This window comes from Corythoichthys intestinalis, chromosome 4, assembly GCF_030265065.1.
Source record: "Corythoichthys intestinalis isolate RoL2023-P3 chromosome 4, ASM3026506v1, whole genome shotgun sequence".
Classification (NCBI taxonomy): domain Eukaryota; kingdom Metazoa; phylum Chordata; class Actinopteri; order Syngnathiformes; family Syngnathidae; genus Corythoichthys; species Corythoichthys intestinalis.
Window position 1 is genome coordinate 13258338 of NC_080398.1, and position 24464 is coordinate 13282801.

General features: G+C 38.8%; 1 protein-coding gene across 1 annotated transcript in view; it reads left to right on the forward strand.

Annotated features, from left to right (window-relative positions):
• The first annotated feature begins 708 nt into the window (after positions 1 to 708).
• aplp1 (amyloid beta (A4) precursor-like protein 1) overlaps positions 709 to 24464 on the forward strand; it is a 77819-nt gene continuing 54063 nt past the window's right edge. Inside the window, exon 1 of the mRNA XM_057833699.1 lies at positions 709 to 970. Within this exon, the coding sequence (XP_057689682.1) occupies positions 905 to 970 (66 nt within the window). The 5' untranslated portion in view covers positions 709 to 904. The remainder of the gene's footprint in view (positions 971 to 24464) is intronic.

Genomic DNA, 24464 nt, shown 5'->3' on the forward strand with positions numbered 1-24464 from the left:
GAAGCCTACAATAATGATAAACAATAAATACATAGACACACCTTCATATTGTAGACTACATGACCCAAAATGTGATGTTCACATATGCGGCTGCCAGGTCTCAAGTTGACTGATTAAAATTATATAACAATAATACATTTTCACATATCTGTTATTGGTTGGTCCATTTTATTTTATTTATTTATTTATTTTTGTTTTGCATCTTATTTATATGGTTACATTATTTCTTTGTTGATATGAGGACTAATTAAATAGGGCGGACTGATATTATTGAGGAATAGAAAAGGAGGGTAGGTTTTAATAAGCAAATGCTTCATCCCACTCCTTTTTGGACACAATGAATAAAATTTAATATTATTTATTATTATTAGTATTAGTATTATTGTCTTAAATATTGTTGCTGTTATCGCAAGTATTATAATTGGTTTGTCGGATTTTTTTTTTTTATTACTTTTTTTTTTCTCATGTCCAAAATAAAGCATTCATTCATTAAGACATTTGGAACGTTTCTTTTTTATTTTTAATGAATAATTTTACATCTATTTAATTCAGTTTGTTTGTCAGTTTTATGGCTATAAAAATAAAATAAAATTTAAAAAATCATTGTAAACAGTGTTCTATTGCAGTTTTAACATATGACCACTAGATGTCAGTCTTCGCCAAGCAGAGCTCCCCCCTCACTGATAACGCCTGTGATAAATAGCCGCAGAAACAGGGCTTGGTTCTGTGAGTCGTGGATGATCCACATCCAAGCCATACTGCGACTGGAGAGGCAGTTAGCAGGACGCAGAGACGCAGGGGGTGTCTCGGGAGCATCACTTCGGCTGAGCTTATGTTGGACTCATCCGTTGTTCTTTAGCCACTCGGTCGGTTCTGAAAACAACAACAAAGGGACGTCAAGAAAATGGGACATTCCGCAATTGCAATTTTGCTGGCCGTGCTGTCCTTGTACGCGTGTAGAAGCGTCGAGGTAAGACTATGGCGCAATCAAATATCGCTCTCTTTTTTTCTCTTTCTTTCTCTCTCTTTTTTTTCTACTACGCACATGACTGCAGTATTAACGTTGTTCCACTCTGCACGCACGCTCTCTTTTATTGCTGACTCTTGTACTGAGATTTAATTAGTAAATGCATCTTGCAGCCACCAGAGTGATGACACAACACATACGAACGCAACTGTGACACTTCAATATCTAAAGTGGAGAGTTTTCATCAAATACACAAAGGAGATTATAGATTTAACCTAAAAAAAGAGAGAGGGATGGAGAGATGTTGTTATGCGACTACATTTGACTGGCTGCGTCAAGCAAAAGAGGGCCTGCATTTGATATGGAAGATGGTGGGAGATGAAGATCAAACAGCATCTCCTTGGCGTCCCATCTGCTCCTGACAGAATGAAGATGCACACTTTACATCTGGAGATGATGGCTGCGTTCCTTGGCCCTGGACAAGATCATGCATATTCAGTCTCTGTCCTGACTGGAAAAACATTGAAAGGCCGTAGTACGTGTGATAGCATCAATATGCATATGAATTAATGAACGCTGTACCTGGGAGAGTTACAATTATGGAGCCCGGGTCAACCTATGGGCATCCATCTTCATTCAGTATGTGTAGAGGAGATAGATGAACTGCAGTTCAGTTGGCTTGCTCGACCTCTCTCCCATCCCGTCCGCACTCATAGCAGGCCCAAAGCTCAATACGATGTTCCTTTATTACATATCCAAAGGATTTAATGTCTTATAGACGATGATGTAAATGTTAGTTTTTGGGTGCAACCTGCTATTTATGAATATTTGTGCTGGTATTCATACAATATTCTTATATTCACACGTTGATGATGTTACAGAGAGAATTCTAGAAAGGAGGACTAACCTTTTAACCACAATAGTTTACTTGATAATAAAGAAATACTGATCCATAGACTTCATAATGATATTGACTGGTTAATAGGGGGCCTGCATTGTTGGCGTGGCCCTCAAAGCTGACCGAGTGGAATCACAGACAAAGAGCTTTTTTCGTTGAAAATTCTTGTGAAGAAATGCTTAAATCCCCGAATTCTTTATAGATATGGACGTACAACTCTCGATTCTTGGTTAAAAGCAAAAAAAAATATGCAGTTAGCATTTATTTACATAAATATGTCGAAGTACTATGCTAGTCTGTCAGTCAATGTGGCTTCCGCCATACGTAAAGAGAGCCTTTCTGTTGAAAATTCATGTGAATAAATGCTCCTTGAATTCTGTATAGATATGGATGTAAAACAGTCTCGATTCTTGATTAAAAGCAAAAAAAAAACATGCAGGTACTATTTATTTTACGTAGATATTGCGAACTATGAGGCTAGTCAGTAAGGAAATCAGCGGCAGCCATAAGAGCTTTTTCCGTTGAAAATTCTTGTGAATAACTGCTTAAATCCTTGAATTATGTATGGATATGGACGTAGAAGAGTCTCGATTCTTGTTTAAAAACAAAACAAAACGTGCAGGTAGCATTTATTTTACGTAAATATTGCGCAGTATAATGCCAATACTGTAGTGGCTAATTTATCCCATTTATTTTTTTTCACGTTTCAAAATGCATGTATGGTACGAAAAATATAATATTTACCTTACATCGAACAAATCACTCCTGAGACAATCCTTCCTGTTTGTATGCGGTACAGCTTTGGTACTTTTTCAACATAAATCCGGTATTGGATCGCTGCATGTGTCGCTGAGACCGACTGCGAATAAATGAAGGGGATTGTGGGATGGCCCCCTACTTGAAGGCGTGGCGCACAGAAGGTCGAATCTGACCGGTCAATATCATTATGAAGTCTGTGACTGATCAGGTTCTGTCAGTCGAAATTTGATATTTATCGTTTCATTACCTTATTCATATGAGGTAAACAAATTATTAATCATATTATTGGATTAATTTCCATCCAATGTACCATTATCTATACATTTTATCATGTTCACATTCATGGTAGCCAAGCCTATCCCTGTTAGAGCGAAGTTAAAGGCTGACTACCCTCGAGTGGTCGCCAGTCAATCAAAGAGGACATATACAGACAGATAACCATACACACTCACATTCATGTCATGTCTAAGAGGGAAATAAATTTAGATTTAATTACATGTAATAGTGTTAAATTTGAACGTGAAAGTTGAGAAGTGGTAATTTTTTAACTTTTGACAGCACTTAAGATATTCATATGTATATTTTAGAAATTTTACAGCGGATTTTTACCAGAAATGGTTTTTATTTGTGGTGCTGATATAACCAGGTTCTCATTTAAATGAGAGTGTGTGAGCCTTGGCAGAGTTCTTTCTTGTTTTTCATTATATTTCATCACCAACATCCCCATTGTTCGAGACATCCTCTTAGCTTTTTGATTACTGCGTGTGCATGTGAGGAGGAGTGATGGTGACGTTAGTTGAGTCACGATGTCCCCGGTCGAGATGACGTTTATGTCAAATGTTCTTCCTCACGCCGAAAATGAAGAGTGAACGATGCCAGCTGCCCCTCCCTCTGGAAAAGGATTTGTATAATGTTTATTTATTAGCCATCTTTGACAGTGAGCCTGTAACAGTGGTGTGATGTGCCTCCTTTCATTCTTAAATAATTTCACGTGTAAGAGCCTTAGAGGGATTACTGTGACGCCGAGGGGGATGAGGAGCAGCGCACATACACAAACCTACCGAAGAAGGTTTATATACTGAAGATTACACTGCGAGAGGGCCGGCTAGCTGGATTACCCCGCGTATTAGTCCTAATAGAAGTGTCAGCTTGCCTTGATTTACTCAGCTTGCGCTGCTGAAATGAGTGAATGGGGCAAATTTGCTGTGATCCCCCTTTGTGTTGCGGCATTTAAATTTATTACTGCGCTGGAATCTGAAAAATAACTGCATTTTCCCTGAACAAAGTTCACCTTTGTCTTGTTGCGGATGTGCTGCGGACCGCTTGTCATATGAACAATGTTCGGTTATGGCTTCACTTAGCTGTCACAGTGGCCTATCACACAGGGAGTGGGGCCCATCCTGACATGGAAGGTCATCCTTAAGTACATGACAAACATTATCACCTTTACAGACTGCTTGTGAACTTGTGAAAGAACAACCTAGTATGACATTAATGGGGTAGAGAAGGAGCTGTCAATGTCAATATGACGGCCTCACTGTTGGCTCAATGTAGTGCGGTCACAAGCAGGACTAGATTACTGTTGTGGTTCACTATGACCTTAAAGGGCAGGTGACTTCAATTCATGAGCGTTATACTCGGTTAAATTGTATTGAATGCATCATTCGCTTTCTAAAGACTCACATTACCAAAAAGATTTTTGAATTGACCGCATAGTTTTTGAGTTAGTGCCATAGCAACACCTTCACAATGAGGGACGCACCTCGCTGAGGCCCCTGATGACGTAATTTCCCCAAGACCTCGCCAGCACTTCAATACAAAAGTATAGCACCACGCTATCCTCGCCATATATTGCAAACATTTTTTGGGTTTTACGAGATTCATCGTACCATTTCGATGTGTTGCTATGAATTGCTCACACGAAGGCTTGAGACTCTATGAGTGGCCCTTAAAAACTTCTCTTGCAAGGATTTTAAAATCTTTGTGAAAGTCAAGCGGAAGAACTTCTCCCTGGCTCCTCGGTCGCATCTATGATTTCAACATTTCAGCGATGACAGCTTAGAAAGCCTAGGAGGATACAACCTTGTTTTTTCAAAGATGTAGAAGTAGACCCTTCTTTGCTTTTCTAAATCTAAAATTTGTTGCAATTCTATTGATATAGGAAGCCAAAAACAACTGCCTGTTCATCGTGCCTGCAACCTGTTTTTTGTCGTAAGATAGCTGACAGGTTGTCGATTCATGTCAATTTGATACATTTTTTACTAGATGTATATAACTATTCATCTGTTTTTGCAATTACTGATAATTATATCACAGAATGACTGTGGAATGAAGGGTTCAGAGAGAAATCACGATGCTAGACATAGGCCTACCACTCTTCCTTTCGTGAAGTGTTGAGCTGCCAATATGCGTCATCAACAACGTCTGGCGTGTAAAATCGTCGTCATTTGACGCGCAAGGTTCAAACATATAGGGATTAATTGCAGATAATCTTTCCTGGGAGCCTCTGCCATCGTTAGCTTCTGGAAAGAGCGATCCAGAATGGTTACTTTTGGTGGAAATATAACTGATATCGTTCTATGCGGATAGTCGTCTGTTCCCTTCTGACAGTTACGTCACACTTCTGGGTTTAAAGGGATCCTCAACAGCTTTGGATGCTAACAATCTACATAATTATACTGGGATAAGTTTGAAAAAGCAATAGCTTACCATGAAGATCTGCTAACAAAAACCGGAGTTCTCAACAGGATACACTCTCTCGCTCCGTTGTCATTGAGACTCACTTGCCGCGAGTACATCACCAGTTTTACCCAACTCTTGTCTTATCAAGTACTGTATTTCCTGCTTTGCATTTTGCCCTTGCTGCTCATCTTGTGAACGACCGACTGCTGTCCTTCTCTTAGCTTTTCCGATCTGGTTCAAATTGGAAGGGCAGAACCAACGACATGTTGGGGTAGCTAACGAGTGACACGCTGGAAGTTCGTCAACGGGCGCGGTGACGTCACGCACTGCGACGTAACAAGAATGGCGACCTATCACTTAAAATAATTTTACAAACTTTATTAAAACGAAAACATTAAGAGGGGTTTTAATATCAATTTAATATAACTCATACTAACATTTATCTTTTAAGAATTACTTGTCTTAAAGAGCCAAGATCCCTTTAAGAAGTAGAAGGGACTACTGGAGTGCAAAAAAACTTTTTTAAAAAAATGCAAATTATCTTTGCGGTCACGCCTTAAATGACATGGTTGTTTTGACGAAACGCAAATTATCTTTGCAGTTACGTGTTAAAAATGACATGGTTGTTTTGACGAACTCGTCCAAGGTTTATATTCGTAAAATTACACCAAAATCCGAAAAACTCTTTAGCTGTCCTTCATTGTACAGTAAGAGACGGGTTCTCATTTAGGATGTAAATAAAGTAGTCACAAATGTCATGTGAAGAAAATTAGTTGTCGTCCAAGCTAACCCATAGCCTCTCTTTCTCCTAGATTTCAATATTCACCGTCCCCACCTGGGCCAAATTCAAGCTGACTACTTAAAAAACTGAATGCATCCACAGCTTAATTTGGAGCTGCATTAGTGTTTTATGGGTTCTTGTTTTGTTCCCCTGCCATCATTTTATGGGAATTGTTTGTGTAGTCTTGTTTTTGAGTGGTGTCCAGTCCACCCCTCATCCAAGATCATCTGGGATTTGCTCCAACTTTCCTGTGACCCTAATGAGGAGAAGCGGCATTGAAAATGAATGGATGTTTGGCCAGTTTAGTTATTTCCTAATTGTGCCAAAAATACGTTCTCTTGCCATTATGCTTCCTATTTAATTCATGTCACATACCGCTGTTATATACAGTGGGGCAAATAAGTATTTAGTCAACCACTAATTGTGCAAGTTCTCCAACTTGAAAATATTAGAGAGGCCTGTAATTGTCAACATGGGTAAACCTCAACCATGAGAGACAGAATGTGGAGAAAAAAAAACAGGAAATCACATTGTTTGATTTTTAATGAATTTTTTTTTTGCAAATCATGGTGAAAAACAAGTATTTGGTCAATACCAAAAGTTCATCTCAATACTTTGTCATGTACCCTTTGTTGGCAATAACAGAGGCCAAACGTTTTCTGTAACTCTTCACAAGCTTTTCACACACTGTTGCTGGCATTTTGGCCCATTCCTCCATGCAGATCTCCTCTAGAGCAGTGATGTTTTGGGGCTGTCGTTGGGCAACACGGACTTTCAACTCCCTCCGCAGATTTTCTATTGGGTTGAGATCTGGAGACTGGCTAGGCCACTCCAGGACCTTGAAATGCTTCTTACGGAGCCACTCCTTTGTTGCCCTGGCTGTGTGTTTGGGATCATTGCCATGCTGAAAGACCCAGCCACGTCTCATCTTCAATGCCCTTGCTGATGGAAGCAGATTTTCACTCAGAATCTCTCAAAACATGGCCCCATTCATTCTTTCCTTTACACAGATCAGTCGTCCTGGTCCCTTTGCAGAAAAACAGCTCCAAAGCATGATGTTTCCACCACCATGCTTCACAGTGGGTATGGTGCAATTCAGTATTCTTTTTCCTCCAAACGAGAGAACCTGTGTTTCTACCAAAGTTCTGTTTTGGTTTCATCTGACAATAACGCATTCTCCCAGTCCTCTTTTGGATCATCCAAATGCTCTCTAGCGAACCGCAGACGCGCCTGGACATGTACTTTCTTCAACAGGGGGACCTTCTGGAAGTGCAGGATTTGAGTCCCTGGCGGCGCATTGTGTTACTCTGGTCCCAGCTCTCTGTAGGTCATTCACTAGGTCCCCCTGTGTGGTTCTGGGATTTTTCCTCCCCGTTCTTGTTATCATTTTGACGCCACGGGGAGAGGAGGGAGTTGAAAGTCCGTGTTGCCCAACGACAGCCCCAAAACATCACTGCTATAGAGGAGATCTGCATGGCGGAATGGGCCAAAATACCAGCAACAGTGTGTGAAAAGCTTATGAAGAGTAACAGAAAACGTTTGGCCTCCGTTATTGCCAACAAAGGGTACATAACAAAGTATTGAGATGAACTTTTGGTATAGACCAAATATTTATTTTCCACCATGCTTTGCAAATAAATTCTTTAAAAATCAAACAATGTGATTTTCTGGGTTTTTTTCCACATTCTGTCTCTCATGGTTGAGGTTTACCCATGTTGACAATTACAGGCCTCTCTAATATTTTCAAGTGGGAGAACTTGCATAAATAGTGGTTGACTAAATACTTATTTGCCCCACTGTATATTACATCACGAAGTTATTGCGACAAGTAATGGCAGTTAATTCGAACAAGACAAGTAGAACTATCACAACTGTTAAAAAAAGTGATGGTTTAATTGTTTGTGTTGAAGTAGTAGCCGCGTATTGGTAGAATAGATTGACATATAGCAGCTTTTCCACTCAGCAGAGCTGATGAGATTGATACAGTATGTTTTCCATTTTGGGACAGTTATTATATTGTCATTGACTGTGAAACACACTGCCCTAACATGGCAATACTTCTGCAATATTTATTTAAGCTGTATGAAATGGACATATTGGCAGCACAGGGGAAATAATGGCTTGCACGTCTGACTCACACTTCTGCGGTATGGAGTTTACATGTACATGCTTGTTCGGAGGTGTGAATGTGAGTGTGAATGATTGTTGCCAACTGGGCATGTACACCACTCCATGCCCAATGTCAGCCCTGGAACTGGAAGGAATATACAAGTCTTTGGATATACTATACATCTTAATTGATTAAATAATCAGTCAGGGGATTAATGCAATTTCTCCCTTTAAACAAGGTTTTTTTTTAAACAATTCCTGCTATGTGGGAGCAACTTTTAGATGTAAGAATTTGACCCTAACCCATTTCTTTATGATGCACTGCTGTACAAAACAGGACTGTTAGCAGACATTCCTACACACTTCAACGCACTCCTGTAATAACTAACTCCATAAACTAAACAGAACTAACTCCTTTAGTTTTAGGTGTAATCGGCAGGTGTCCCAGTACCTTGGCGACATGCTCAGAAGGAGCCATGTTCAATTATACAGTGAGCGAGTGCGGCAGGACAGGTGGAGGCGTAGTCAAGCGTACTGGAGCTGGAGCCCAGAACAAGAGGAGAGGAATAGGGAGAACATTTTAGAGTGGCAGGAGATGAAATAAAAATGAGTGAGTCACAAAGTTGCCGGGTAGTCACCAAACAGCCCCCACCGCCTCCGTGCTCATCAGCAAAAGCAGAAAATGTCGGGCTTTTCTCTGGAATACAGTCATACAGACTCGAACGCCTCTCACGTCATTTGCCTTTCAACTCAATAACACGAGAGGATTTGGGGAGAGAAGAGAAGAGGACAAGCAGACTTTTTTTTTTTTACTCTGTCTCACACACAAAACACACACACACTTTCTCTTTACTTAATTAATTTTGGAGCCAAGAGATAATCAGGTTCCACTAATGGATTCCTGTGTGTTTGGTACTCTATTCTACTATCTGAGTACCAGTGGGCATCAATCCCACCATGTGATTTTATCACATCTTACCTCTTGTTCTCTGTATCTTATCCCTCCCCTCCAAGCTGTGGACATGTACACCCACACATGCAAAGACTTGGCTTAAACATGCAAGGATGTAGTAAACAGAAAACACTACTCAAACACTGGAAATAATTGCTTTTCATATTGAGCACTTAACACTTGTTACCGCTACACTAACATTTATTATGGGGCTCAGAATGTTTTATTTTGATTTTTTTTTTTTTTTTTACATAATTCATTTTTATCACTGATCTATCAATTTAATTTTATTTGTGTTTTAAAGCTTGGGAAATACCCGAACCCATTGTTTTAAATAGGGCTATGTGATATGGTCTAAAAATAAAATCTCAGATTTTTTTTCACCAAAAATTTGTTTAACGATTTTATCCCCTCCCTCCTACTTTTTTAAGGAGACAATTTAGAACAAGAGACGGAAAGAGTGCAAACAAGTTTTCATTCATTCATTCATTCATTTTCTGACCTGATTATCCCCAACACGGTCGCGGGCGTGCATGAGCCTATTCCAGCAAGCACGTGGAGAACATGTAAACTCCACACAGGAAGACCAGAGCCTGGGATTGAACCCTTGACAAAAAAAATGTTCAGTCATTACATATTACAAACAAACAAGACAGCCAGTGCTTTTAATCTTACGGCCAGAAAATAAGTCTTCCCACAGTATTAGGCTTTAACACTGCTCTGTAAGAGGTCGCGATGTTCCCTCCTGTACTGAATATACTCTCAGAGCTAGCGTTCACGTTGCATCAGTGCCCCCCTCTCTCCGGTATTCGGGTGGTGTACCGTAATTACAGTTTCTATATATAGATTATTATCGAACATTTTTATTATTTCTGTTGACAAAAATTATATGACAATAATTATTGTTGTCGTTTTAACACCCAGGGTTAAGCGGACGTGCTAACTACTCGGCCACCGTAAAACCCGCAAACAAGTTTAACAAAAACAATAATTTTTGAACAAAAGTAATGCAAACAAAGTAGAAAACATTTGTTTTGAATGTAATGTTTTTTCTCTCCCCCTATTTGTGCTGTCAGCCTAAAAATACAAAGTAATAACTAAACAAAGAAACAAACTCTCAAACTCTTTATCGTGGAATAATCTATTGAGTAACTTGTTGCTAGAGTTCTGTTTTGGAAAAAATAAAAAAAAAATTAAAAAAAAAACTCATTTAAAAAAAATCTTTCGCAGTAAAAAAAAATGTCAAATTGATTCATACAATCGATTTATTGCTTAGGCCTAGTTTTAAAGGGAACCTCGGACTTGAAGACTTGTAGGCTCTAACAAGTCACAATTGTTCTCTTTTTCTAAAATATGTTATAAGAAACACATTAAATATTACCATTAATTTAAAAATCTATATTTAGTACATGTTTTGACCTACGGAGGGCGCCATGTTTTAAGCGTGCAATGGACGCTCGGGGTGATGTAGTTGCTTGTCACTGTCACTAGACAAATACTACCGAGTTACTGCAATTCCTTCTACACGGCGAGACGTCCAACACATGCGCATCGGTTAAAAGTGGCGAGTACTTACTATTTTGATTTTTATTGATTCTTTTGTTACCTTTTTATTGCCTCAAAATTCTTTTTGCATGTGTTTCCTTCTCATACTTTTAAGCATTGTGTTTTCTTTTGGTAGCTTAAAAGCAAATTGTTGATCTGTTGACCACATTAGTCACATAGCACATTTAAACCACGTTTATTTGATATTACTACGTTTAAATATTTTCTTAAGGCATCTTTAGTATGTTCTATCTGTATGTATCTAAACAAAACAAGATGAACGTGCACGGTAGTACTTTGGGTGTCAAATTCGCCTCTTGTAGATGCTTTGCCGGTGTGGCACATTTTGGCAGAACACCGTTTCTTTCCCTTACTCTGATCTCGCCTCATCCCGTCTTTCCTGTTCATTTTGCTTTTGCTGCTCGTTTTGTGAAATATCGACTGTACTGTCATGCTCATTAATTTACCTCTCGGGTTCAAATTGAACGGGTTGAACAGATGACATGTTTATGTCGTTAGAGTCATACTCTGGAAGCCCGGCAGCGTAACCATGTGACGTCACCGCCCTGCCACGTTAACAACATTGGAGACCTACTAGTTAAACTAATTTTACAAATTGTATGAAAATGAAAACATCAAGAGTGGTTTCAATATTAAGGTATTTTAACTCATAATAACATGAACTACAAGTCTTTCTACTGTGGATCCCTCTAAACGTGCTGTAAAAATTCCATTAGAATGAGAGTAAGAAGTTGGTCCCTGAGGTGGCAACTAACAAATTGCATAAATACACAGCCACAAAGAAACATGCACCTACACGCACACTCTTAAGTGATGTGTTGGGTCTTAAGGCTTTTCTTCCCACTGCTGCTTAATTTTAAGGATATGAATCCCATCTGGAAATATAGTAACTTCTGAATCCCGCATGTGGATATGTGGTCTGAAACTAGCCTTATTGTACTTTTCGTCAGTGCTCGCAAGTGCTGCCAAGTTTTCCCGCTACCACAATTGTAACCCGCTCCGCACATCACCCACGCCCACTTTCTTTTTCTTTGTTGTATTTTCCCTTGGCAAACCAGCTCGTTACATTACCGCCAACTAGTGGATTTAACCGTGAAGAAGTTTGTCAGCGACAAAAACAAACACAACCCCCCCTCCCTCCTCCCCGCAATGTTACTGATTGCACATGTGCGAGTAGATGAAAAAAAATACTCGTACTGGCTCTAATTTTGGTCGCAACATGTGACCATTTGGCCGCATTCTGGAGGTCTGTAACATATTTCTGTTACATATTTCTAAAGATATGAATTGGATATCTGTGAATATGACGCTATCCTCATTTCCTACTTTTGGCAATGTAAATCCAACCTTCCTTAAGAGGCTGTTTTGCAATTAGCAGAGAATGATGTAAAACATTAGCAACAGAAAGACAACCATCTGCATTCTTGAGGAGGGGCAATGGTTATTGCGGTGCACCCCAAAGTTACACCAATATATGACCTTACGAAGTTCAATTTGCCCTGATCAATCTTGTAACGCAGTTTAGTCTTAAATCCATATATGTTTTAGTCACGAAAAGTAGAACTTTAGCATTGTATATAAAACTTAAATAATAATATGAAATTATATAAGTTTGTAACTAAATTAACCACTTTTATCAAGCACAAATACTGTATAAATTGTACTCCTTAACTGGGGGATCCCTAAGATGAGGTGCCATTAAACTAGGGCTTAACGATATTTGAAAAAACTGACTTTTGAGGGGTTTGTGATGTACTGTATTGTTATATATATATTGCGATATTGAAACTACGAGAATTTTAAACAGATGACTTGAATAGCTCTGTTTGGTAAGACTTTGGTTGATTCACTATGACCACATTGTATTTATTATGCGATTAAGTGATCGGTAATCGGGCCTATCACGCCATTTTTCAGAGTATCTGAATCGGGTGAAAAGGATCGTGATTTTAATTTTGAAAAATATATTTATGTTTTTGTGCTATATGCTCGTACAGCCTCTCACCCTCCCTCCTGCGACCAAACTGTTTCTCTTGGTCACCAGTGCAGCTGATGTTTGGTACTTAAAGTTAACGATGATTGACAGGTTTATAGCTTTGATCTGGCCAGAGATGCCTCTATAGCTCTTCCATCAAAGGCACACATGCTTCAATCGTCGTTAAGATGGGTACACAGTCTGAGTGAGTAAGTGGGAGGCTTGGCAGCATGAGTGTCAAAGCAAGAAAACAAACTTTTTTTCAGTATCAGATCGGGACTTGGTATCGGCAGATTGTCAAAATCGGGTGACTCGGACTCAGGTGCAAAAACATGTGATTGGGACATCCCTAGTTTTCATATAATACTGTTTAATCAAGGCTAAAGAGGTTTATCTGTTAATGATTAAGATTGGTGTATATAAAAGGGATCCAGGAAGCCATGTCTGTCTGTGCACAATATCTGCGTTTTTTTTTTTTTTTTTTTTTTTAAGCAAAACAAAAGTATGCATTAAAAATAAAAAACAAAAAATCGACTGCGATGGGACTATTGCACAGGCGCACATTGCGATGGCGATGTTCAAACTATATATCCTACACTAAACTGTATACCGTATTTTTCAAACTATAAGTCTCAGTTTTTTTTCATAGTTTGGCAGAGGGTGCGTCTTATACTCTGGAGTGACTTATGTGTGATTATTTACGGTTGGGTCGGGCCGACTTCTCGCTCGCTAACTTTTTTAAAATAAATCTATATTCATATATTTCTATTAAAATGATGTATGGATGTTAAATGAAATAAATAACTTGGATAAAACAGAGAAGGTGCTGTGCATGCCTGCGCATGTGAACGCAGTGGCTCTCGTCAATCTTCCCCTCCCAGCGCCATGCGGTGCCCTCTGCAAGCATCCTGGTATTTCCTTTTCGATATGGAGCAGCTATAGGAGTGAAAAACAAACTAAAGGCAGGGGAATTGAAAAGCAAACAACTGCGGTAGGAGTGGGATATGGAAAGGATTCAAATTGATTGGTGAAGGTGCTATACGGAAACCTGTGTCGACTTTGCTGAATGCAAACGTATGTGGCGCTTTGGTCTCATACGAGAAATATATTTAACAAACTTTCCCAGCGTTATTTCGTCGTGTAAATGCATTTATAATGATCATAAAAATATGTAGACTATTTAAACATTGAGAAAACTTGCGTTTTTTTTCTGCCAACTCGAGGAGATTAAATTAAATGTCAAATCCACTATCCGCCTGTTAGAACAGACACGCAAATATAAAAAATATCAATATTTATTGAATATCCATCTTACGGTCTTGTTTAACTGGGAGAATTCTTTACAAAATACAGGATTTAGTTTGTTATCATTATGCATATGCACCTCATCGTCACAGACGTGATCACACAAAACGCAACCACGCATCGTATCCCCGCATTTTCTCCTTCTCCTGAGTCCTCACAAATAAAACATAAAATTTTGGGGGGGGTTTTGGGCTTGTGCCTACAAATAAAACATAAAAGTTTGGGCTTTTTCGGGCTCGAGCAAGCAAATCAAGTTATTTGATCGGGCTCAGGCCGCGTCGGGCTTTAATACCCGCGGGCTGGTCGGGTCGGGCTGGATTTTTTAGGCCCGATCTAATTTCTAGCGTCATGTAATGTTAGCATACCGTACACCTATTCAGCCTGTTGTTCTCTATTGTATTTTAAATTGCCTCTCAAGATGACATGTCTGATCTTGGTGCTAGTTTCTATCAAATAATTTCCTCCCAAAAAATGCCACTTTTACTCCGGTGCGACTTATATATGTTTTTTTTCTTTTTCATTGCACGTTTATTGGCTGGTGCGACTTATACTCAGGTGCGACGTATAGTCCGAAAAATACGGTACTACATACATAAGACAACTGTCTGATAGCGTTAATCACAACAGAGTATTATTATCATTGTGAAAGGAGAAGTATTCGATAGTGCTCTGTTTATTTTTTGGTATAATTTTGGAATGTTCGTCTGTGTGAGATAGGAGGCTACTTGCAAATGAAAGATATAAATGGTGGACAAGGTCTTCACACCCTGCATAGCTTCCTCAGGTTTCAGCGGAACAGTTCAATTCAAGGTTGAAGCGAGATGTTTGGTCTTGCTGAAGCCAGCTGGAGGTTTGAAAGAAGAGCCCTTTGAAAACATCTGCAGTTTCCTGATAACGCTTGTCCTCCATGTTCGTAAAAGAGTGTGTGGGGGTGTATGTGCGTGTGTGTGTGTCTGTGTATTGAGGGGGGGTCATTTAAATAGATTGAGGGCTGACTAGTGAGGGAAGGCTTTTGCTGGGGCACGGCGGGGGATTTGAGAGATGAAGGAGAGAGAGAATAAGTGGAGGAGAATGTTATGTGGGTTGCAGGGTGGAGTGCATGTTAATGGAGACAAGCCCTGTTTCAGATCCAGCAGCTGGGAGAGAGAGAGATCCATCTTTGTCATGAGCATGTATTCATAGATGGCTATGAAATGAGCTCAAGAGAGGAAGACATTTTAAAGAATAAAAAGATAGGAGGAATGGTGAAAAAGCTGCATCTTTAGCTACAAACTGTGGGAAATTTAGGATCGGTTGCTCAGACACATGCTCGTAATGTTAAGGAGACTAATTTTGGTTTATACTGACAAACACACATTCCAGTGACTGCTTCATATGAGATGGCCCCTCAAGAGAAGCTGCATCAATTATTGAAGAGTGTGGAAAGGTCTGAGCTTCTGCTCGTCACGCACTCTTTCAGCGGGTTCCTCACTCTGAACATGCCCCACTCGTTCTGCCCTGCTCCCATATGGCACAAAATCCCCGTTGTTTGTCAATCCTAACTCCTCAACTCGTCTAATCTTACCTCTTTCACATTTGGCCTGGTCCTCCGCATCCCAGAGGCTTTCATTACCTCTCCCCTACATAAGGCCAGTGACATCTTTGCTCTTCTCATGCATTCTTTGATTTTGCTTGAATTATTTAAGCAGATAACTCTGTTTTTTTATGAACTCCACCAAGTGGAGAGTGAGGTCAAGTTTTTGTAATTTCCATGTTTGTATGTAGTTCTATATGCAAATATTTTTTTCTCTGAGCATAATTTCAAAGAGTGTGTGCAGATATGCATAAAATTGGGTTTGGTAGTATCACATGACAGTTGAATTAACATCATGACCCAAATCCAGAATTGTGGTCGTAATCCAAATATGGATTGTCAGTATCAGGATCAATTTCATAACATACTCATGACTATTAGCGTCATAAAAAGGGAAGCAAATGTCTTTTCTGTAAATCTGTAAAGATTTGCTGTGCAAATAAAAACATTGATTCAACTATGGGAAGTTGAGCAAGATCCTCACTGGCTGTGACACAACTGCAACAAGCAGCGTTATTCTACAGAAAACATTATGCTCAAGGAAACACGAGAATCTCCATAGCTCTCCAGATATATTTAAATCACAAACAAATTGTGCTTACGCTTGAATTTTTTTTTAAATGAATTATTTTATTGTTTATTCAATTGATTTATCAAATAATCTGATAAGGAACTATTATTAGATTAAGATAAACAACAAATAATGAGTGCCACATTCAAAGTGGTTTTGTAATAGTGATTAATGCAAAAGGCTACTACTGATTTTTTTTTACATTAGCAAGAGGTTTAGCGCATCAATTTGTCTTTTCTTCTTTGTCTTATAACATTGTAATTATTGTTATATTAATTTATTTCTAATCTCAGGGTTTCCCCTAGGAATCGTCATTGGACAGCCTCACCATGTCGTGCTGTGGCGAAATTGCTTCATATCATGACAAATGAGATTTTTTTTTCTCAAGAAGAACCATAACAAAGATTTATTTGAAATATTTCATTGGCCAGGCTAATGTCGTAGCTCTCAGCTATGGTACATGTACGTAAAATGCGTAGCTGACATTACTCCTACGTAATAATACGACTTTTTTTCTCATACCAATAGTTCGACTTACATCTCGTCGCCCTTCTTTTTCCTTTTATTTGGCCCTAATACACACTACATTACCACAACAATAATAGTCCTTCGGTTAACGGAGTAAACGGAACCTCGTCCGATGACAACTTAAATCTTTTCTAAATACTTCGAAATACTCATCTGAAATTACCAACATAGTCAGGCACAAGCTGGCAGGAGATGTGATGTTCAAAATAAAGCATGTAAATGACGTGCTATTTCAGACTACTTCTGGCAAACAATGCATAAATAATGAGCTATATATATTCATTTAGACGTATTGTTAAATTATACAAATATAAATTACAATGTTTCTTTAAATCGTAAAAGCCTTTACACAATAGCGTCAGCCCAGTGTGAAGAGTGGTCCATGGCAAGCGCAAAACGGGAGGAGCCACGTAGTCTGATAGACCGTATTTTTCGGACTATAAGTCACATTTTTTTTCATAGTTTGGCTGGGGGTTTAAATTATACTCTGGAGCGATTTATGTGTGAAATTATCAACACATTATTACATCAGTTCACATGTTATTTTGGCGTTTTGGAGTGATACTGATGGTTTGGTAAACTTGTTCGCATGTTCTTTATGCTATAGTTGTCTGAAAAACTCCTAATACCTATGTTACGTTAACATATCGGCCACATTCGCATTTTGTTGTTGAAGCATCATGTAACATTATCATACTGTACACTTATTCAGCATGTTGTTCTCTATTGTATTTTTATTTTAAACTGCCTTTCAAGATGACATATCTGTTCTATGTGTTGGATTTTATCAAGTAAATTTCCCCCAAAAATGCAATTTATACTCCGGTGCGACTTATATATGATTTTTTTCCTCTTCGTTGGGCATTTTATGGCTGGTACGACTTATACTCAGGTGCGACATATTGTCCGAAAAATACGGTAGACGCTATGAGGAAGTGAAAAGCTGCAAGTATATTTACTATACTCCTAAGCACCAATGTGTTTATTTTTCATTGTTGCACAAGAAAACAACCAATTCTCCTATTTCAAGGAGTAGGGGGAAATTATAATACCCGTGTAAAGAGTTTTACTAGTTTCGAAGAGAAGGTGAATTTTGTTGTTATTGTTGTCGAACTACATTTCCACACAAACGCACATCGAGGTAACATTTAGCTTGGCAAGGTATGAGAGTCATTTTTCGAGTGTCCCAGAGCACGTGAAACTTAAAAAAATCGCAATTATCAAGATTTCGTCAGCCGTGATTTCGTACATCCGTCCGCTGAAATAGCCTGATAGCACAGATACTGTATAAGTACACCTGCCCCTCTGCTATTGGACGCGTTGTTGACGTAAGCGTGGCGGCGCTCTGAAAATAGAACGAGACTCTATTTTGGGCCCGCCTCTCTGCGCAAATTCATTCAAACTTGCCAAAATACACAATGAATGGGTTGACGCTGAACCCTTCACACCAGGCTGCCGCTAGTTTGAAACTGCCTTAAAAAAATCTCATTTGCAAGCCGTGGTGGCTTTTATTTTAGTATGGCGGTGCGCCACAGTCTTTATGGGTGGGGGAAACCCTGTATCTGTTTTATTTTTTTATTCATGGGTTTGATGAATGATGAATGTGTGTTTTGATTGCTTTACTGGAGCATTATTTTAACCCAACAAAATAGTTTCGAGGTAAAACAGAATTCATACATACAGTGGTATGAAAAAGTATCTGAACCTTTTGGAGGCTACATTCACAGTGCAGGTCAATTCCAACGTCTTTGCCCACATGCAACACGTATCTAATTTTTCTTCATGCAGTGTGAAGCAAATGCGACCTGGGATCATTTGTATGTTGGCATGTATGTTCGTATGACAACAAATGGTTGTCTATCCGACACTTCTGAAATATGAACATTTAGTGGTATGAAAAAGTATCTGAACCTTTTGGAATTTCTCACATTTCTGCATAAAATCATGATCTGATCTTTATCAAAATCACACAGATGAAAAAAAATGTGTCTGCTTTATCTAAAACCTCCCAAACATTTAAAGGTTTTCATATTTTAATGAGGATAGTATGCAAACAATGACAGAAGGGGGAAAATAAGTAAGTGAACCATCACATTTATTATTTTGTGGGCCCCCCAGCAATAACTTCAACCAGACGCTTCCAGTAGCTGCAGATCAGTCTGGCACATCGATCAGAACTAATCTTGGCCCATTCTTCTTGACAAAACAGCTGTAGTTCAGTCAGATTCATGGGATGTCTGGAATAAATCGCTGTCTTTAGGTCATGCCACAGCATCTCAATGGGGTTCAAGTCTGGACTTTGACTTGGCCACTCGAGAACGTGTATTTTGTTCTTATGAAACCATTCTGAGGTTGATTTACTTCTTTATTTTGGATCATTGTTTTATTTGCAGCATCCATCTTCTTTTTAGCTTCAACTGTCTGCCAGACGGCCTCAGGTTTTCCTGAAAAACATCCTGATAAACTTTTGAGTTCATTCTTCCATTAATGATAACAAGTTGTCCAGGCCTTGAGTTAGCAAAACAGCCCCAAATCATGATGCTCCCTCCACCATGATTCACGGTGGGGATGAGGTGTTGATGTTCGTGAGCTATTCCATTTTTACTCGACACATGACATTGTGTGTTACTCCCAAACAATTCAACTTTAGTTTCATCAATCCTCAAAATATTTTGCCAAAACGTCTGTGGAGTGCCCAAGTGCCTTTTTGCAAACATTACCGTAAATGAGCAACAATGTTTTTCTTTAGACAGCAGTGGCTTCCTCCGTGCAGTCCTACCATGAACACCATTCTTGGCCATAGTTTTACATATAGTTGATGTGTGCACAGAGATACTGGACTGTGCCAGTGAAGTCTTTAACAGACACTCTAGGGTTCTTTTTTACCTCTCTGAGTTTTCTGCGCTGGACTCTTAGTGTCATCTTTGGTGGACGGCCACTCCTTGGGAGAAAAACAACAGTGCCAAACTCCCTCCATTTGTAGACAACTTCTCTGAGTGTTGATTGATGAACATGCAGACTTTTTAAGATGGTTTTGTATCCTTTCCCAGCTTTGTACAAATCAACAATCCTTGATCGCAGATCAGACAATGCTTTTCATCAAGACATTTCTTACCAGGTGTGTGTTTTTTAGTGGGCAGGGTAGCTTTATACCACTCATCAGTGATTGGGCACACACCTGACTTAGAATGTTTGGTAAGAATGGGTTTCAATTGCTCTTTAAGTCTCCTTAGGCAGAGGGTTCACTTACTTATTTGTTCCCCCTTCTGTCATTGTTTGCATGCTATCCTCATTAAAATATAAAAACCTATAAATGTTTGGGTGGATTTAGTTAAAGCAGGCACTGTATTTTCATCTGTGTGATTTTGACAAAGATCAGATCACATTTGATGGTGATTTTATGCAGAAATGTGAGAAATTCTAAAAGGTTCAGATACTTTTTCATCACTGTAAGGTGCACTGGACTGCGCACTGTAAATTTAGGGGGGAAAATAAAGGATTTAAGTGCGCCTTATGCGCCGAAAAATACGGTACTTGACAATACATTTCTGAGGCTGCTTCAGGTTCAAGTAAAGGATATTCAGACTATGGCTAAAAAAAATGGTCCTCAAAATATATATAATATAAACCAACTGTTTTTTCCATAAATTACTTATAATTCAGATTGTAGTTTGGTCTGTCATATTTTAGAGCAGGAGTCTCAAATCTATTCAACATAGGGCCAAGGTGGGTGCAGGATTTCATTCCAACAAAACAAGAAGACACCTTTTCACCAATCTGGTGTCTTACAAATGTAATCAGTAGGTTGCTGTCAGGTGCTGTTTTTTTAAGCAGAAACCTCATCGGTTAAACTGTTTGTGTTCGATTGGTAGGAACAAAAACCAGGACCCACAGCGGCCCTTGAGGACCGATTTGGAGACCCGTGTTTTAGAGGGCAAAAATAAATATGTTGATAGGTGCTTTTTGTAGTAAAAGTGCATGCTTTTAAATTTCTTATTTTGATAAATCAAACAAAGATCTGTCTGCTTCCGTGGCAGACTACATAAGTAAGAAAATATTTACTAGGGGGTTTGCACAAACATAAAGTAATAGACAACGCTTAGTATACTTGCAAATGACCTTCATTTGAAAGGTGGTTGCACAAAGTATTTAAGTATGCAAATCACACGTTTTTTCGACCTCCGATCATGGAGAACATAATCTATAAAACTAATAAAGGACGCTGCTGTTTTTATTTATGTTTAACACAATGTCCCAACTTCATTGGAATTGTGGTTGTCTACGATTTATCCTGCTCGGATTAGGAAGTATCTGCTCTTCACTGTTCCAACACTTTAGGATCCGAGTTGCACAAAACAAACACAAGCGATCTTTAATGATTACAGGGCTATGATATTACTGATGTTTCACTTTATGCTCTGAGTACACTCTGTGAGAATGAGTCATTTAAATGGCATCTAAACAAGCAGCATGCAGGAAGGTGGAACAAAAAACAGAAACAACCATTAAGCAAGTAATGATTGACCTGCTGAGGCTGAAATTGTCAATCAAAAAAACATGTGGAGTCAAACATGAGACAAAACAGAGGGCGGCAGGATTGTTTACGCGCAAGAGCGCAAGAGAGAGGCAGACTGAGTGACACGCAGGAAAGTCTTTAGGGAACCAGTTGCTACGGAAACAGGGAAGGTAGCCTGCTCCTGTGGGTGGTGTTACCATGGAAACCAACCTCAGTGGCCAAGTGATGCTGAGTGGGGGAACATGAAGTAGAGGGCTAAAAATGAGAAGGGTGTGCTTGGGCAAGTGAGCAGGGGCTAATGTGAAACGTGAGCGCATCAAGTTTGTCTTCATCTAAACCTTCTCGCACCCATTTAGTGTCCCTGCAGACATCTATAAAGCTAAGAGAATATATTTGAACTTAAAAAGCAAAAACACACACATTAATACTAAATGACAACATGGGAAAATAAACTTTTTACAAAATAAAATTAATGTTTTCAACGGATGAATATGCGTGCCAAAATAGTATGTCAATATCTAATCATTTAACTCAGTATTACAATATTGTCATTGGATGACGTCAATATTATAATGGCAGTGATGGCAACCAGCAGACTGCCTTTACCCCACTTTCTCTTTATGGGCCTTACACAGAACTACTGTATACATTTCTAAAATGAAAGCTTCATTTCCATAAAATGCATCTAGCAGACGGACTCCCCGGGGAGTAGCATGATGAGATTGCAATTGAAAGCATGCATAAAAATGAGACGGAAGGAGAGAGATATATGAGTGTTTTAACCCGCCTCCTCCCTCAGCAGGTTATTATACTCAGATACATGATATATGAATATACAGTACACAGGGTATGTATGAGGTTGTCAGATTAATAGCTGACCATATGCATGCCTGGGCTTTTAGTGTAAAGGCTTTAAATTCACATCTAGCATTTTATTTAATTTCCGTAAACAGCAATTTGTTCAGGAGGCCATTAAAAGAAACAGGCCGACTTCCTGTATTCCATTTAATCTACTAACATGTTATTATGCTCACAATATTTTGCTTCCACACAAAACAAGATGGTACACATCATCAAAGTCCTCATTCTGTATGCTCTATTCTATAAAGATAAAACATATTTTGCTTTTTTTTAGCTGGTTTTAAACTTAAAAGAAGCCAAGGAGAGTAAATCTAAGCTATTAACTCATTGGCTGTAATAGACATCCAATTCGTTTCAACCAGGATGAATGGCGTTAAGTCTGAATGCTCATGTTTCTGTTTAAGGCTGCAGCTATCGATTATTTTAGTAGTCGATTAATCAACTAGTTAGTTCGAATAATTGAGTAATCGGATTAGGAACATTTAATGCGTCGCAGAATAAATTTTAGGAGATGTAAAACAAAGGCTTGCTAAGATTTCTTCAAACTACGCAGAATTCCAACTTCATTTTAAAAAACAAAAATAATATACCTGATCGTAGCTTCAAACGGTATAAAAAATAAATAAATAAATAAATGAGGACCTAAGTACAACAAAAGAACAATTGGCTAACTTGCAGGGCAAAAGTCCGCTAGCTCAAATGCCATAAAATGCTAACATTGTTTTACAATGCTCCTAACAAATCATTCAAAAACATATTCCCACAAAAAAAACTGCCAAATATACCTATAAACAAAATTACAAATGTATTTAAAAAAAAAAAAAAAAAAAAGCATATTATCATAAACAAAAACATACCTTATGCTTGTTTTAAGAGGGAGCAACTGGAATCAGACATGTTAAATTAGTATTGTCAGATTCACAGTTGCCACTAGAGAGCAGTGTATCCACCCAAATCAATTAAAACGAATACTCGAAGCAGCAAAATTTGATTCGAAGCTTTTTTCGAATGGAATTACTCGAGTTAATCGATTAATCAGTGCAGCATTATTTCTATGCCATTATTGGTGCTAGATATCCAATCCATTTCACCTGGGAGAGACTGGCAGTGAATTATCAATGCCAATGAGTTAATATTTTTTTTATAAGTGACTATTATTCAGCTCTGAGCATCTTTTAGCATGAAGGGAAACTGGGTACTTGTCACAGGTTGTTAGTTTTCTTTGAGGCTTCGGGGTCCATACCACTATCCAAAAGCAGATTTCTTAAAATACGTGAAGACTCAAAATGTTTTGCAATCGAGGGATTACATTAATCCCTGGGCACATAGTTTTTTAGATTATATAATACTCAATAAAAATGGGAATTATGTCATGACCTCTGAAATTACACTATATGCAATTCGTTTGAGACGTTATCAGTTATTAGAGTCAAAACAATAATGATGATATCATAGATCTGATTGTTCGTCTAGTCTTTCATTTAAAACTAGGCTATACAGGTTGTCTGCTATTCTGTCACCTAGCTCTTGCCATGCTTCCTCTCCCAGCAGCGTCGCCGCCATCCCACAGTTCCTGATGGCGTCAGGTCCCACCCACTGTCATCTGTGGTTCTCATGTGTCTACCTGAGAAATGCCCTTTTCGGCTTGGAAGCGTCATGACACTTCCAAGCCTGCGGTTCTTCACTGGCCGCCGACAATGCACCTTTTTGGGACTTCCCACTTCCTTTTTCCTTGCTGCTGATGCTTCTTCTTCAGCACCGACTCCTCGTGCAAGTGCCAAGCCGGTTCTTGGAGTTCGAACGGCAGGCTCGTGTTATTAGAGGCGACTTGAGCGGCCATGATATCCCCCCTCTCTCGCCTCTCTACTCTTTCCACAGCACCCTTTTCTCTCAGCAAAGCTCCTTCACTCACTTGAGAGTAAATACCAAAGTTTTTTTTTTTTTAAACCCGAATAGTCAGTCGCTACATTTATTTAACACAACATACCTCACAGTTTCTTATTTTTTATTTTATCTTATTAATATAATGTATAATACATGTTTTTAGACAGTTATTTTGTATTTGGAGGTACTTAAAGGGTTAATTCCGATTTACACGGAAATTCAGGTTACATCGGCAGCTTAAGAACGGAACTTGTTGCGACTACCTGTATTAGGGATCTCCCACTTTGAACTGGCGATTCCAGTCAAAGATAAACCAAATGTGCATGATCAATCCAAAGAAGCAATTCTGCACTTTACTAGGTATCAAAAAAGGTGTATGTTGATATACTCGCCCAAGACTTGGATGCGATCTATATGGATTTGTATTAAAAAGATATAGCTGAACTTTGAACCTGAAATAATATCACAATGTATTTCACAGAATGAGGATCTTTCAAAATCGAAAATGAAACATTTGAATGCATCTACAAAGTATGC